A 17,873-nucleotide genomic window follows, 5' to 3' on the forward strand; every position below is an offset into this window, starting at 1 on the left:
TTTTTACCCTGTCTCTCCATTGTGTTATGCTGGGGGCTACGGCTTCAGCCAGGAAACTGTTATCTTTTCTTTTCTTTTTTTTTTGCTATTCAGAAAACACATTAAAACATTCTAGGGTTTAGTCACTCTGTCATTTGTCCTACATCAGTTTGCAGTGTGAGCTTGCAACACATAAAGTAGACCAGATAGCTTTTCAAGCCTAATTTCTCAACTCGCTCTGTGTGAACAATAACTTAATTTTCTTTTTTGCAGTGCCACATTTTCAACATCCAGTGGGGTGTACGACTGCATGCCCTGTTGAAGAATGGCTGCTGTAGTTGTTCAGCCTATCTACTCATTTGGGCTGCGGACAGGTGTGACAAATAATTTGTGTTTCTCCGATGAGCAAACTGTCATCTTCCCCTGTGGAAACAACTGCGTGCGGTATAACTTTGATCAGAGATGGCAGAAGTTTATACCAGGTAGGCTTCTAAATAAATGATGAGGTGTTTATCACTTGATATTTCACAAGGCTCATTCTCCTGTGATTCTTATAATATTTACACACATTTCTGTTGTGATTTCCTCTAATGATCAGGAACAGAGAAAAGCCAAAGCATGCAAGCTCTTGCAATTAGTGCCAACCGGCGCTATCTGGCAGTGTCAGAGAGTGGTGAGAAGGCAACCATCACGGTGTATGACCTGCAACATGAACAGGGCAGAAAGAGGAAGATCTTGAATGGAGGAGATATTTCCATGCAAGAATTTGTATGCATGGCTTTCTCACCTGATTCCAAATACCTGATTGGCCAAGCAGGTGGACCAGAATGGATGCTGATCTTATGGTTGTGGGAAAAACAGAAGGTCATGGCTACTGTTGTGACCAGCGGCTCAACGAACTCTGTTACTCAGGTAAGAGGCATTGTGATTTACCAGTGCTGACATTTTACAAGTTATGTTATGTATACAGTGGATATAAAAAGTCTACACACCCCTGTTCAAATGGCAGGTTTTTGTGCTGTAAAGAAAATGAAACCAAGATAAATCATGTTAGAAGCTTTTTCCACTTTTAATGTGAAATTGCAACCTATAAAGTTCAAGTGAAAAAAACCTTTTAGGGGAAAAAAACCTGACAATAATAACCAGGTTTAATAAGTGTGCACACCCCTGAACTAATACTTTGTTGAAGCACTTTTTGATTTTATTACAGCACTCAATCTTTTTGGGCATGAGTCTATTAGCTTGGTGCATCTACCCCTATAGCAAACCCTGGGTGAGCAAACATCTTAAATTCTGAAACAGTCTGCCTGAGGATCTGAGAACAGCTGGAAGTGGTGAAATCTTTAAACGTAAACTTAAAACCCACCTCTTCAGCCTGGCTTTTGATTAGAAATGTTTTTAGGGTCGTCCAGGTGGCGTGGTGGTCTATTCCGTTCCCTACCAACACGAGGATCGCCAGTTCGAATCTCGGTGTTATCTCCAGCTTGGTCGGGTGTCCTGGGCGGGAAGCCAGATGTGTCCTGGACGTTGCTTTCTATATGTTAATCACATATTTTATTGTATTTATGTTGTGAAATTTTATACTATTTTATTATCTGTTTTACTATTATCAATATTTTCATAAATTTTCATCCCTCTTATCAAATTTATTTGTCCTTATTTTTAATCTAATTTATTTAATTTTTTTTGTCTAGCTTTTATTTAGTTGTTTTCATTATGTTCAAACTGTCTCAAATTGTTCTGTTTTATTATCAGCTTGTCATTAATCTGTGAAGCACTTTTAACTGCACTAACCTGTATAAAAGGTGCTATACAAAAAGTTTTGATTTGATTTGATTTGATTCATCATCTACTCTGGATGATGATTTGTGTACAGACTGGATTGTGAACTGAAAACATTACCATAAAGTTTTAATTGTGTCGTTATCAGGTTAGCTTCAATTCTTATGACAACACTCAGATCTGTGTGAGTGGCAATGGAGTGTTTAAGCTATTTCGCTACTCAGAAGGTGACCTGAAGCAGGGCAGCTCTCCAAGGGTGGACTCTGTCAATGTTCTGTGCCATACCTGGATTACAGAGGAGCAAGTGATTGCTGGTACAGACACGGGCAGGTTGCTTGTGTTTGAATCTGGAGACCTGCGCAGGGAGATAGACATTGACACCAAGCCAGTGCTACAGGATTCTGACAGGTAAGAGGTTAAGTCATTTAGTCACAAAAATTGCCCGTGTAGAGTTTTATACACTCACAGATCACATTTATGCTTTTTCAAGGCTGGTTCATGGCTCCAAGGTGAAGTTTTGAAGGACTGGAGGATTAAAATGAGTTCGAATTGGTCCTGAGTAAATATGTATTTCCTTTGTAATATAAGGTATATTTGATTTGATTGTAGGTTTGACTTTTACCAGATTAAATATTTAACCAAAAACTAAACAGATGACATTTCACATATAAGATACCACCAGAACCAGAAAATTCACCTTTGGATTATTTTGAACTATGAAATATTTTGTACATCCTCTGGGGGACTGGAGGGTGTGCTCCAGTTATCGGGGCATCACATTGCTCAGCCTCCTAGGGAAAGTCTACTCCAGGGTACTGGAAAGGAGACTCCAACTGATTGCTGAACCTTGAATCCAGGAGGAACAATGCAGATTCCATCCTGGCCGTGGAACAGTGGACCATCTCTTTACCCTTGCAAAAGTATTGAGGGAGGCATGGGTGTTTGATAAGAAAGTCTACATGTGTTTTGTGGACTTGGAGAAGGCTTACGACCATGTACCCCGGGGCACTCTGTGGGGGGTACTGCAGGAGTATGGGGTACCGGGGCAGTTGCTACAAGCCATCCGGTCCTTGTATAACTAAAGGGAGAGCTGTGTCCGCATTCTCAGCACAAATTCAAACATGTTCTCAGTGGGCGTTGGACTCCGCCAAGGTGTTGTCCCTTGTCTCCGATTCTGTTTGTGATATTCGTGGACAAGATCTCAAGGCACAGCCAAGGTGAGGAGTGTGTCCATTTTGGGAACCTCAGAATTGCATCTCTGCTCTTCGCAGATGATGTGGTTTTGTTGGCTTCATCAGAACATGACCTCCAGCGCACACTGGGGTGGTTTGCAGCTGAGTATGAAATGGCCAGGATGAGAGTCAGCACCTCCAAATCTGAGGCCATGGTTCTCTATGGGAAAATGGTGGATTGCTCCCTCCGGGTTGGGGATGAGTTGTTGCCTCAAGTGAAGGAGTTCAAGTATCTCGGGGTCTTGTTCACGAGTGAGGGTAGGATGGAGAGGGAGATTGACAGGCAGATTGGTGCAGCATCAGCAATAATGCGGACATTGTACCGGATCATTGTGCTGAAGAAGGAGCTGAGCCGGAAGGCAAAGCTCTCAATTTACCAGCCAGTCTCTGTTCCAACCCTCACCTATGGTCATGAGCTTTGGGTAGTGACAAAAAGGTTGAGATCACGGATACAAGCGGCTGAAATTAGTTTTCTCCATAAGGTGTCTGGGCTCAGCCTTAGAGATAGGGTGAGGAGCCCGGGCATCCTGAGGGAGCTCTGAGTAGAGCTGCTGCTCTGTTGCGTCGAAAGGAGCCAGCTGAGGTGGTTCGGGTATCTGATTAGGATGCCTCCTGGGCACCTTCCTTTGGAGGTTTTCTGAGCACGTCCAACTGGGAGGAGACCCCAGGGTAGACCCAGGAATTCACTGAATTCCAACCCTGGATAAGCAGCTGATGATGAGATGAGATGAGAGAAATATTTTGTAATGTGCGACACCCCAAAAAAGAAGCACTGGATTACGTCACTGAAGGTGTAATAGTTTGGATTTCCTGTTGATATTTCATTCATTTTGTAATGGATTTGTTTTATATTTTACTGTGTTAGTTTTGTGATGGAACTTTAGGTGAGGTACTGACTGAAACACAGTGAATGCACCCCTCACAACACACAGTCACAGATGCCCTGATTTAAGTAGAATTGCGCAAATCACCTTAAAGCTGTGTTAAACAATATTTTTGATATTAACAGTAAATCAAATGCATCTGTGTAATGTGATAGGATTGCTTGTACTGCCAATCCCACTGAGAATCAAAAGCTGTCTAAGTCTACAATTATCCCTAACTTTCCGCTCATTGTAGGATTTGGCAGTTTGGCAAAGGCATCGCCCCTCTCAAGTTGAGTCTCTCTTTCTTTCACTGGACCCCCGCCCATAAAACCATGTGAAAGCCACTTGCAACTCATGAGTTCAGCTGAGCAGTCTCTGTAGTCTCTGTCAGTTTGTGTTAAAGACAGAAGTTCATGCATTTATTTTTGAGGGATCGCACGTTGGATAAGATCAGTGCCAGTAGTGGGGGCCGACAAGGCTGTCTCCTGAACCTGGAGAACACCCCTGTTCTCCGTCTCTCTGTGCTAGGTTATTTCCCCAGGATGGCGATCCAGTGTTGTTTACAACAGTTCATCCTCTGGAATGTTGGCAGAAATGTTAGCAGATAGTCCTGAATTGCCAGATGTAGTCCTCCTGATGTACAGCAACTCTCATGGTTGTATTTCCATAGACATGATGCTTTTCTGATGTAAACCATAGACAAAAGTGCAAGACACAGCAGCAGAGCAGGAACCGGGGCAAGCCTCACCATGGCCATCTTGAGAATAATAAGGTTGCAATAATAATAATAATAATAAAGGCCAACAGACCAGACATTATCCTCAAGAACAAAAAAGAAAAAAGCTGCCTACTCATCGACATGTCCATCCCGACTGAAAGGAACACCTCAGTAAAAGTAACTGAAAAATTGTCGAAATATAAAGACCTTGAAATAGAGATTGAACGAATGTGGGGAATGAAAACCACAATGATACCAGTAGTGATAGGAGCCCTGGGACTTGTAAAAAAAAAAAGGGATGGAGAAATACACCCAACGGATCCTGGGTAACATCAGAATAGAAGAACTACAGAAGATCGCACTACTTGGAACATCTCATATCCTAAGAAAGGCACTATCCATCAAACAGACTTCTACCTCATTCTAACCCTAGGCCCAAGGAATGGGCCCGGTTATTGTGTTGTATTATGGCATGACGTTAAAGGAATTTTGTATAATAATAATAATAATGATGATGATGATGACGATGATGGTGGTGATGATGCAAAAAGGCAAAAAGAGTTTATCAGAGGTGGTTTAATGTCTTTCTGTGGCTTTGTCATGAAGAAGAGGGATTCGTGTTTTGTTCCCCTTGTTGGCAGTTTCCCAACAAAGCAGACCACATTGTCTGCTATTCTAATGTGTATGCTGTTTTAGTCAATAAATCACAATAACTGTAAAAGTGGAGCCATAAATATTTTGTTTTCAATAGAACAATATTTTCCATTTTGGAGAAGTGCCCTGATCGGACAAATAAATAGTTTGGGCCAAAAAAGTTACTGTCAAGTGAAAAGAATTGTAGGTTACAATTTTAATTCTCAGATGTATGGACCATTATTTGTTATTAGAGTAATCATTCACACATGATATTGCCCTCCCAACAAGCCCCCATTAGTACACAATTTCTACTGGATAGGCTGCTTGATCAATCTCACACCATGTCACTTGTGACATGGGACCTGGCTTTTTGCCTTGTAACCTCTGCATCATGAGTTGTCCATCATCACAGAAAAAATAAGTACGAATAAGTAATTACCAACTCACGTTTGCTATCTGAACAATTTTCTATAAAAGTAAGAAAAGTAAATGGGAAAAAAAGAGAAGAAATGTCCAGCTAGCTTCTTGCCAATGATATGACTTTGCATAACAAGTAACAAAACACAGCTTACTATGCTTTTCATGTGAAGTGCCAGCTCCACTATGCGACCAGTTGGGGTGCCTGGCTAAACCTTCCCATTTTATCAATTTAATTTAAACTGCTGTGCCATCTCACAGGCAAGCAGAGGAGACAACAGAAGTTATCATGATGGAGGGAGGCTGGTCAGCTCCTCGCATCACAGCCATTCTGTCCTACTCCATGGGTTTTGCTTGTTCTGTGGGCCCTGGCATCGTCAGTCTGTTTGGCAAGACAGAGAAGAAGGACAGTTATAGGAAGACAAAGGAGATCCGGGTAAATGCTTCTTTTCTTAATGGATAAAAAAAAAACTAAATAGTTGAACTGAGGGCTCTGTGTGTATCAGGTACATGTTGTATTCAGTACGTGCGTGTTCATGTGTGCATTTGTGTCAGATTCCCCAAGATCCATGCAGTATAAAGCCTAGCCATGCAGAGCACCAGGAGATCACCACCATATGTATCAGCCCATCAGAGGAGACTCTTGCTGTCAGCACGGATCGAGGACAGCTCTACAGCGTCACCCTATCCTCCACTGAGACCAGCAAGGTAGTAACATGCATCCATCGTTCACAGCAGGCTCTTTCTGTGTGCGAATATACTGAAAGACCAATTCTAACAACTTCTCACTTCACAAGGAAATCACAGCATACTCAGCAGGCATTCTGTGGATTTATGAGAAAAATAATGCATGAAATCCTTTCTCAAATTTAATGCAACAATTGTAAGATCAAATTTAATATCCAGTAACTATTACGGAACACCACATACTCATTAATTACAAATATATTTATTGTAGCTATTGGCTAAATTTACTTTCTTTTTTGGAAATGCAGAAATATTGTGACCATTAAGCTAAAATCAAAGAAAGTTGAATCAGTTCATCTGTATACAACGTTTATTGACAGATACGTTTCATCACTCATCTAAGTGACCTCTTCAGTCTAAACTGACTACAGGTATCCCACCTTTATAAACAATACAGCTGCATAACGACCGAAACCAATGGTAATTATCAGGATAAGGCTAACTATTCAAGAAAGGAAGGATTAAATTGAGTTTGGCTCCCTTCTTTCTTTTGATTTCTTAATTTGTCTTGAAATAATCATCCCCCATGTCTTTATGCATGCTCAATAATCTAGTTTGGAGGATACCTGCAGTCAGTTGAGACAGGCGAAGTCACTTAGATGGGTGATGAAACGTTTCTCCCACTAAACGTTGTGTCCAGATGAACTGATCCACCTTTCTATAATCATCCCCCATCTTTCTTTCTTTCTTTCTTTCTACTTCCTTTTTCTGTCATTCTTTTAACAGAAGCTGTGGCAATGTCAGTGAGCAAGAGAGCTTTCAGGTCATACTAGTTTAAGGGCCAGTGTTAACATGGATGTTTTTATACTGTTCACTAGGACGAGCAAGCACATTTTGAGTTCCTGTCCTGCTCCTTCCACTCCAAGCCAATTACTGGCCTTTCCATCTGTATCCGCAAGCCCCTCATTGCCACAAGCTCCAGGGACCACTCTGTCCGCATCTGGAACTTTGAAACAAAGTAAGAGAAACCATTCTTAAGTCTTTGCCAAGAGACTAATTGCTATGTTGGGGTTGTATTGTGTCGTATTGATTTCATTTTTCCCTGGAAATTTAGGCACCACTGCACCATTCTCAACTTTAATTGAATGCATTGCACAAAACAATGGGGTAGTTTCTGGCACTGACCAGCAGGAAGCAAGACTGGTTAGGTTTGTTTTTGTGCCTTAAAGCAACACTGGGCCTCATTCATCAGTTGTTCATAGGTATAAATTTGTTCTTACACAAAATTTTTTTTTTTTTTTTTTTAGTGCCCAAGATTGTCTGACAGACAAAAGTAAAGATGCAAGCAAGATGGCTATTTGTAATTACTTCCCCCTAACATCTATTGTCTACCTCTTGCAACAAGCCGTCACCTGGATTTGCCAAGATGTCAGTGTTAGCCAACTGGAGTCTAAATTCAGGGGTTACCCAGATTGGTCTCTGAGACAACTTTAAGGTCTAAAAAATTCTATGGGTATGTAAAAAAATTTCTTGAATGTATGAACAATTGATGAATGAGGCCCAGTTGTGTATTATTTTGATTAATTCATTAAGCTCTGTCATGTGTACACACCAAATTGAGACCTCTGGTGTTTCAATACACCTTTTAATTCCACTGCTATAACCTCTGCCTGAAATTTTCTGGTATGACAAGTATGGCCAATATTGTCACAATACCAGCGAATGAGATGTAATCCTTTATTTGTGCACAGGAAATTATGCTCGTCATATAAAAATGAACGTGATAAATGATAAAAATTAATGTGGGATTTTAGATGGGTTTTTTTTCCTTCAGCAATGGCGTGTAGGTAGTTGCAGAGGTTGCAACATATGTGTAGTCCAGTGCTGAAAAAAAACCCCATAAAAGTCCATGTTCATTTTCATAATGCCTCGTAATGAGCGTAATTTCCTGTGGACAAGGAAAGAATCATGTCTCATTCACTAAATTAATAGAAAAATTACACACTACCGCTTTTAATGAGAAGAGGAATGTTGCACCGAAATGAAACGGCCACCTCATGAGCCCTGTGTTCAATGTTATATACATGATTAGGACAGGCAGAGGAAGATATAAAGGTGGACTTCTGTTGCCTCTTCCTCCAGTGTGTTGGAGCTATACAAGGAGTTCCAAGAAGAGGCCTACAGTGTGGCTCTGCACCCCTCTGGACTCTTCATCCTAGTTGGTTTCTCGGATAAGCTGCGGCTGATGAACCTGCTCATTGACGACATTCGCACCTTCAAAGAGTTCCCTGTGCGCAGCTGCCAAGAGGTGGGGGGATGAACATGTATGCTTTTGTACCATGTTGTGTCATTTACCCAAAAGAACATATATTTCAGTACAGCTGCTTTAAGCAATGCACTTACATATTTTTCTCCCCCTTTCTCTCTGTCTAGTGTTCTTTCAGCCATGGTGGTCACATGTTTGCTGCTGTCAACCGAAATATTATCCATATTTACTCTGTCATCACATTCAAGAACATCCTAAATCTGAAAGGCCATAATGGAAAGGTGAGCCAGGCATAATGAATCCCCCTCAGATGCGTTATATATATCACAACACAGGGCTCCATTTTGGTGCTGGTGAAGAGCCGGTTGAGATACAAATGCAGACTAATTGGCAGCTTCCTTGAGCGCAACGTGAATGGAACCTGTCTGCTCCGGGGTGGGTGTGGTGGTGCAGCTGGGGGTGTTTTAATGTAGATCCACTGACGCGGTACAATTTTGTTGTCCATTTTGGCTTGCAGTTGCAATGGCCGGCTCAGACCACATCTAAGCACAGATGCAGGTGCATTGAGCTGTTTTCGTGCAGCCACCGAGGCAAGGATGAAGGGGAATATCTATCCAAATGTTTTTTAATGGATTTTCACCCCAATGAAATAAATGGTTAAACCAAGAGCAACAACTAACTGAATGCAACATTCTTAATAAGTTAATCAGAAAAAAATGTTGATATGTGGGCTTGAATTTGATGTGACTCAAACACAGCTTGCGCTTATGGTGAACGAAATATTTTCACAGAAAATTTAGCCTAACTTGACAAAGTGAATGTCTGTCTGGTCCAGATAGACATATCCGCTTGTACAATCTTTCTATACTAGAGGCTGTCATCTGGTTGAAATTCCTATGGCACGGGAGTCAATTTCATTATCAATCCCATGAGCAAAATGGGACAAGAGAATGTTTCCACTGAGTCACAAGATTGAGAGATGAAAATCTACTCCTGTGTCAGACTTTAAACTATTGTGTCCATTGTCAATCTCTGTAGGCTTGTGCATGGCATGAGATCACATTATGCTTGCACTTGCTTTGTTTTGGATGGAGTACATGATTGGAAGATAGCAGCTATACATGCAAAGAATTTACCACCTCCACATTACAAAAATGATATTGGACCCAACCATGTGGTGTGTCTGTGCTTGTGTCTGTGCTTGTACCTTGTTTCACAAAAATTGAGCCCTCAGTGCATAGTAAAGTCAAACAGTATAACAAATACTTTCATGCCCCAGTGCATCCCAGGTTTTCTTTGTGGTTGCCACCCCCTCTGCCATTAAGTGGAACTGATGGAGAATGTCTGTTAAAACTTAAAACTGATAAGAAATACGATTACTAAGAAGATAGCGTCTCATACCATGGAAACTAATGTTCTCTCTAAATAAATCTACCTCTGGTGGGTAGATGCTGTTAAGTTACAAATTAAAACCCAAGTCTATAAAAATGCTGTACCTTAAACATAAAGACTAACCAAAATGGAGACAATTTTAGCAGGGAAAATGTTAAAAGATAGTATTGTATAAAAAGAGAAGAGAAGAAATAAATCCAGCGGGCAAGTCAAGTCAATGCAAGCTTCATTTATGTAGCACATTTCATACACAAGGCAATTCAAAGTGCTTTGCAAATGCAGGAATACAATAAAAATAAAATAAAACTGTAGAAGAAGATCAGAGATATATTTGGCCCTAAACCATTTAGTGTTTTATGAACAAGTAGTAATATTTTAAACTCAATTCTATGAGAATCTGGAAGTCAGAGCAGGGCTTTAAAAACTGATGTATTGTGCTTGGCTTTTTAGTCCTTGTATTAAGATCTCAAGCAGCGGTATTCTGAATGAGCTGTAGCTATCTGATAGCTTTTATTTTAGAGAGACCTGAGTCCACTACAGTAGTATAGCTTACTAGAGATGAAGGCATGGATTTGTTTTTCTGAATCTTGTTTGGACATGAATTCCCTAATTCTTATTATATTTTATATTTTAATAGGGTTTCTTTTAAGTCTTTTGGCACAAGTTTCAAACCAAGTCTCAAGTCCTTAGTGATAAGTTCCAAGTCAAGTCTTAAGTCTCCATCATTGATAAGATCAATGTAAACATTTTTTAATGAATAGGCATTGCACCCAGAGCTCCAACCCAGGGCGCAATGCACACAACAATCTTTACACGATCTGACTTAAAATGGCGACAATGGCATGCCATTGTTCTCCCTTGGGCCGACAAACCACCTAAAATATGCAGTTTTGAGCATCATGCAGAGTAGTCTGTCCATTCATTAGTAGGAACCATTGTGTATAACTCGATTTTTGTAAAATAATAGACTTTACTGATGTTTGTTCGTAAGTACAGGCATTCGTAAGTCTGGCGTTTGTAACCTGGGGACTACCTGTAGTATAGTTTCTTAAAGACTTTTGTTGTTTTAGATATACCACATGGCTACATGGTCGCAACCATCACTGGTTCGATTCCAGCTAGCGACCTTTGTCGCATGTCATAGCCCCCCCCCTTCCTATTTCCTGTCTCTGCCTTTCATTGTCCCTGTCTAATAAAACTGTGGTTTTGTTCTTGTACCAGGTGCAGGCCATTGCATGGACCCTGGATGACAGTCGGCTAGTGTCGTGTGGGATGGATGGCGCAGTGTATGAGTGGAACACTTTGAGCAGCAAGCGGGAGTCGGAGAGCATCCTTAAATCCTGTAGCTACACAGGTGTCGCCATCTCCTCAGACACCAGGAGCATCTTCACTGTAGGAACTGACCACACCCTGAAGGAAATCAAAGAGTGTCAAGTTAGTAGTGAGGACACACTACTTCGCTGTTCCTTATGTTTTCTGTTTTTCTTTACCTTGATCGTGGAATCATGGTTCCTGCATCATGGAAATGAATAGCCACCTTTGGTGTTTCCACATCTATTGTCCATTGGCTTTGGACTGAATTGGGGAATCAGTTGTTATTTACTTGCATTTCCTTGCAATAACACGTCTGCTTGGAGGGCAGCTTTGGGTGTGAGATAGAAGAGAAATACGAATTCTGGAGTGAGTTGGATGAAGTGGTGGAGAGTGTATTCAAGGAGGAGAGAGTGGTGATTAGAACAGATTTCAATGGGCATGTTGGTGAAGGGAACAGAGGTGATGAGGAGGAGATGGGCAGGTATGGATGGTATCAAGGAAAGGAATGTGGAAGGACAGATGTTGGCAGATTATGCGAGAAGGATGAAAATGGCTGTGGTGAATGCATATTTCAAGAAGAGTGAGGTGAAGAAGAGATGAAGAAGGAAGACTGTTATGTGGAGTTAAGTGAGGAGTTAAGACAGGCACTGGGTGGTAGTGAAGAGTCCCCGTATGGCTGGGCAACTATTGCAGAATTAGTGAGGGAGACAGCTAGGAAGGTACTTGGTGTGTCATCTGAACAGACCAAGGAAGACAAAGAGACTTGGTGGTGGAATGAGGAATTACAGCAAAGTATACAGAGGAAGAGTTTGGCAAAGAAGAAGTGGGATAGTCAGAGAGATTAAAAAAATTAGACAGGAGTACAAGAAAATGCAGCGTAAAGCGAAGAGAGAGGTGGCAAAGGAAAAGGCTTATAGTGAGTTGTATGAGAGGTTGGACACTAAGGAAAGAGAAAAGGACTTGTACCAATTTGCAAGACAGAGGGACCAAGCTGGGAAGGATGTGCAGCAGGTTAGGGTGATTAAGGATAGAGATGGAAATGTGCTGACAAGCAAGGAGAGTGTGTTGAGAGGGTGTAAGGAGTACTTTGAGGGTCTGATGAATGAAGAAAATGAGAGCAAGAGAAGGTTGGATGATGCAGGGATAGTGAATCAGGAAGTGTGGTGGATTAGCAAGGAGGAAGTGAGGGCAGTTATGATGAGGATGAAGAGTGGAAAGGTGGTTAGTCTAGGTGACATACCTGTGGAGATATGGATATATTTAGGAGAGACGGCAGGGGAGTTTTTAACTATATTGTTTAACACAATCTTGGAAAGCGAGAGGATGCCTGAGGAGTGGAGAAGCATATGGGTGCCGATTTTCAACAATAAGAGTGATGTGCAGAGCTCTAGTATCTACCGAGGTATAAAATTGGTCAGCTACAGCATGAAGATATGGGAAAGAGTAGTGGAAGCTAGGTTAAAAGGAGAGGTGATGATTAGCAAGCAGCAGTATGGTTTCATGCCACCAAAGAGCACTACAAATGTGATGTTTGCTTTGAGAGTTTTGATGGAGAGGTATAGAGAAGGCAGAGGGAGTTACACGGTGTCTTTGTGGATTTAGAGAAAGCATATGACATGGTGTCGAGAGAGGAGGTGTGGTATTGTATGAGGAAGTCGGGAGTTGCAGAGAAGTATGTAAGAGTGGTGCAGGATATGTATGAGGGCAGTGTGACAGTGGTGAGGTGTGTGGAAGGAATGACGGATGGGTTCACGTTGGAGGTGGGATTACATCAAGGATTGGCTCTGAGACCTTTCTTGTTTGCAGTGATGATGGACAGGTTGATGGACGAGATCAGGCAGGAGTCTCCGTGGACTATTATGTTCACAGATGACATTATGATCTATAGCGAGAGTAGGGAGCAGGTTGAGCAGAGCCTAGAGAGGTGGAGGTATGCACTGGAGAGAATCAGAATCATGTTTATTGGCTATGTAGGTTTGCATATACATGGAATTTGACTCCAGTTTCATGAGAGAATTGTCCTTATGGTAGGGGAGGAGGGGGCCTCTAAGGTTGGCAGCTGTGGAAAGGCCTGGGTCCCTGCTGAGGCATTGGAGGAGGAGCTGGTGGTCAAGAGCTGGTGGCTGGAGTCACAATGGATAGTGTCAGGACTGTCCTATTGTCTTTCAAATTGGCAATAGAACTCATTCAGATCATTGGCCAGGCACAAATCATTTGTGGAGTGGGGGGCTTTCAGTTTGTAGTTGGTGATCTGTCTGAGGCCCTTCCAGACAGAGGTTGAGTTGTGGGTGCTTTTTTTTTTTTAATATATCCCTTTAAGTAAGTTCCAGACCCCTTGATGTTTAATGCTTTTTTACAAGGGTAAAAATCCCTTCCCCATGGATGCTTCTATGCTGCATACAGACATACAACCTCACAGAGACACGGAGAGTCGGTCATTTGTTGAAATTAGATTTATTGCTATTTTTTTTATTTTGATTTCAAGATACTTTATTGATCCCCGTGGGGAAATTACACTCTGCATTTAATCCATCCTAACTGTGTAGCTGTGTCATCCACACAGAGGATGACATCCACTTCCGGTGGGGGAGGATGGCGGTGCGAATTCATGTTTGCAGCGGCCTCACCCAGTACCGATGTGGGAAGATGGTGGCATGAATTGACGTTTGTGGCGGCATCACCCAGTACTGTCTATGCAGTGTCTTTGTCCACGTCTGCGTTTTGTCTTGGTTTAATAGCTGGGACAGCTGGTGCTGGATCAGCTGGGAGAGCTTGGTCTGCTGCGTCCTGTGGGCCCAGGGACCATGGCCCTGCTTGGAGCTGCACCCGAGGAGGTAACACCGAGGGTGGTCTGACAGGACATGGAAGCAGGGATGGGCTAAGCTAACTGCTAGCCCATGTAGACCAGCAGTTCTGATAATACCGAGGGTGGTCTGGCGGTGGCATCGCCTGGCGTTGACTGTGGTGTTTTTGGTGTCGTTGTGTAAATTGCGGGGAGGTGTGTCGAGGGTGTCTGGCTGGGACAGCTGGCATTGGATCGGCTGGGGGAGCCCGAAGAGGAAATACCGAGGGCAGTCTGACTGGACGCAGAAGCGGAGCAAGCTAAGCTAACTGCTAGCCCCTGCAGACTGGCAGTCATCCTGGCCTGTGTTCATTCCCTTGTACAGGGATTTTTTGTTTAGTCTAGAGATATGTGTTAGTTTGGATACGTGTGTTCTTGTAGTTCTTGGATATGTGTTTTTGTCTTTGAGTTGCACTGTTGTGGGCTGGGGGAAACGACATTTCATTTCATTACATGTCTGTAAGTACATGAAATGAAATGAAATGACAAATTAAGTGTTCCTGATTCCTGACCTGGGATGACCCCCAAAGTTGGACAACCCCAGTGTTCGAACCCAGGACCTTCTTGCTGTGAGGCAACAGCGCTAACCACTGCACCACCATGCCACCCAAAGAGAGAATAAAGAGAGGGGAGGCACACCCAACTAGCAAATAAACTTCATAGCTCTTCTATGCTGTGTCAATAACCTTATTTATTTAAACAAAAATAATTAATGGATAAGAACAGTGTTAAAAAAACAAGAAATGACACAAAATAATTTCAAACCTCCAGAACTAAAGTGTGTGTGTATGTGTGTGTGTGTGTGTGTGTGTGTGTATGTGTGTGTGTGTGTTTGTATTTGTATATAGATGAATGTGTTTTAGAATGAATGTGTCTTTCGTGCGTGTGCGTGTGCGTGTGCGTGTGAATAGATCAGATTTTTCATGTCTAATGTATCTTCAGCTCTTCGAGATCAATCATCCCTTTTTTCATATTTTTTTTTTCATCCCAAAATTTTGAATGTTAGCTTAAATCTGCAATGTGTTTGGGAGAACCTTAAACAGACTGTGCCCTGGGTGTCCTTTTTTTCCACAGATCCTGAGGGAGGTGTCATCTGATGATGTGGCCTACACCAGCATTGCTATGTCTCGCTGTGGCAGGGTCATCTTCACCGGGACCTCCAGTGGTACCATCAGGGCAATCAAATACCCCTTATCTATCCACAGGGACTGGATCGAGTGCCCGAGTCACTGTGGCCCAGTCACCAAGGTGGGTGTAGAAGATGACACATACAAGGAGAGGTTATTACATTTTAATGCATTTATTATTATATATTTGTCAGATAGCACAGACATTTAGATCCCAGACATGGCTTGATGTAAAAGCTTCAGTTTATATACGTACATCACCATAACATTCTCATTCACTGCAGTGAAACTTTAATTCAGTGCAGTGAATTAGAACTTCATTGCAATTAATTTAAATTCAAATTCGAATTTTACTGCAGTGAATCAGAATTTCATTCCATTAAAAGTGGATTTCATTGCAATGAAAATAATAACATGCACTGAAATTTAATTAGATTGCATTGAAGTAGAATTACATTGCATTGAAAATAAATGTGCTGCACTGAAATTGTACTTCATTGCATTCAAAATAATATCGCATTGAGATTCTATTACATTGCATTAAAATAGAAGTTCATAAATTATGGTGCAGTGAAAATGAATTTTATTGCAGTATAACTGATTAATTTTTGGAATAGATGACATTCCATGTACGCAGGTGTGCTTACTCTCCTATCACTCCCTCTTGATGATCTAAAGCAAACTTACACTAGGTGCAATTTACATGACATCCACTCTTGGCAGGGTCGGCGCTAGAGCATAAGGAATGGAGGGGCAATCAACTTCGACAGGGGGGCATTTGTTCACCTCACATAGCTTTTATTAAGTGTATAATTAATATTATCACGTTTCATGAAAAAAATAAACTATGACAGAAAGGCGTACATACACACTGTCACTTATATGTGCACAGGTGTGCCTGCACTACATCTACAAAACCAGAGGTTATAAACTAAGACGCACAGGGGGAAATTCGTTCAATATTTTGCATTTAATACAGTACTGCAGGAGGCAATTCTACATAGCGAACAAACCCATACATTGGGCCACCACCTTCACAGGTTACACAACAAATTAAAGGATAAACAACATCCTTTAGGCCACATCAAGGTGCATAATTGAACAACCACAATAGCACAGTGTACAAAGCAGGGGAGACATTTTCCCCAAGGTGCATAAGTGGATTTATGAACTCGCCACTAGAACAGTTGGAGTCGCCGGCTGTGAGTGCAGAACTGAGCCAGTATCAGCCAAATCATTAGCTTCAGCTTGGTTGTCACTGCCACGACTTATTGGTGCTGTTCCAGACCACTTTCTTATGTCCATATTAATTGAATGATGGCTTAGTTGCACATTGCTAAGTTTTAGCTTTGTTTACCAAACGTCCACATTAGTGCCGCCCACATAAGGTCTCTACGTAACTACAAGTTCAACCTTGTAATATAATTGATTGGCTTGTCATACAATGCAGATATGCTAGTTGTTTTTAATTGGCTAGGCAGGGGGTTGTTATTTTTAGTAATAAATGGTTTCCTAAATGCAAACTATCAGTTTGTATTTTCATCCATTGTCCATCCATTGCACGTTGTCCGTCTTGGGAGAGAGTTCCCTCTTCTGTTGCTCTCACTGAGGTTCCTTCCTATTTTTTCTCCTTATTTATTATTATTATTATTATTATTATCATTTTTTAGGGAATTGTTCCTTAGCCGATGCGAGGATCTAAGGACAGGATGTTGTGTTGCTGTAAAGCCCCTTGAGGCAAATTTATAATTTGTGATATTGGGCTATACAAATAAAATTGACCTGACTGTTTTGTGCTTTATTTTGCATTACAGTGTTAAGTCTTCCGTTACCAAATTGTATGACTAAATTCTACTTATAGCTGTAAAAGTATTTTGGTTTTATTTTTTTGTTAGGGAGAGAATTCAGCTAAGGGGGAATAGTGACCTTATTGGATGCGCCCATAATGCCGACGGTGATTCTTGGTTATGATATGATTACTATTTAGAACTCTGTGATACCTGGTGAAGATATTTAATTTATCTGCTAATTCTGACTATCTCAGAAGTGGCTTTGGATAAAAAAAAATCTGATAAATGAGTAAATGTGAAGGTACTCTATGCATGTGACTGATCAGCAAAAGCTCAGATTCCAGTTCTGTATGCTTGAGTGTGTATTCTGCACATCCAAGCACACTGGTATATTTTAAGAAGGTGGTTAACCCCAAACACACCTTTAACTTCCAATATCCAGCGTCCAACACACACTGACAGGGTATTTGAAGAATCGTTCCATATATTAAAGGGTACTGGTGAATCTGTGTATTCTCAGATGGTCATCACATATGACAACCAGTTCCTGGTGACGGCATCTGAAGACAGCTCCCTGCTGGTGTGGAGGATTGTAGACAAGGAGAGCAGAGGATTTCAGAGAGACAAGGAGATAGTCTATTCCAAGGAGATCCTCATCACCAAGTCTGACCTGGAGGAGATGGTCTGTGTGGGTTTTTTTTTTTTTGGAGGGAGGGCAGGGGGGTTGTGTGTTTTTGTGTTGGTGTGTGTGTGTGTGTGTGTGTGTGTGTGTGTGTGTGTGTGTGTGTGTGTGTGTGTGTTAGTGAGCCTGTGTTTCTTCATGTA

General features: G+C 41.6%; 1 protein-coding gene across 1 annotated transcript in view; it reads left to right on the forward strand.

Moving 5' to 3' along the window:
* The first annotated feature begins 304 nt into the window (after nt 1-304).
* The window catches only part of LOC130121611 (cilia- and flagella-associated protein 57-like), a 29,637-nt gene continuing 12,068 nt past the window's right edge, over nt 305-17,873 (forward strand). The window contains exons 1-12 of the mRNA XM_056290453.1: nt 305-461; nt 578-891; nt 1,910-2,169; nt 5,695-5,724; nt 5,892-6,066; nt 6,186-6,338; nt 7,196-7,335; nt 8,460-8,625; nt 8,751-8,864; nt 11,197-11,409; nt 15,206-15,379; nt 17,569-17,730. Coding sequence (XP_056146428.1) covers nt 305-461; nt 578-891; nt 1,910-2,169; nt 5,695-5,724; nt 5,892-6,066; nt 6,186-6,338; nt 7,196-7,335; nt 8,460-8,625; nt 8,751-8,864; nt 11,197-11,409; nt 15,206-15,379; nt 17,569-17,730 — 2,058 coding nt within the window. The remainder of the gene's footprint in view (nt 462-577; nt 892-1,909; nt 2,170-5,694; nt 5,725-5,891; nt 6,067-6,185; nt 6,339-7,195; nt 7,336-8,459; nt 8,626-8,750; nt 8,865-11,196; nt 11,410-15,205; nt 15,380-17,568; nt 17,731-17,873) is intronic.

This window comes from Lampris incognitus, chromosome 12, assembly GCF_029633865.1.
Source record: "Lampris incognitus isolate fLamInc1 chromosome 12, fLamInc1.hap2, whole genome shotgun sequence".
NCBI classification, from domain to species: Eukaryota; Metazoa; Chordata; class Actinopteri; order Lampriformes; family Lampridae; genus Lampris; species Lampris incognitus.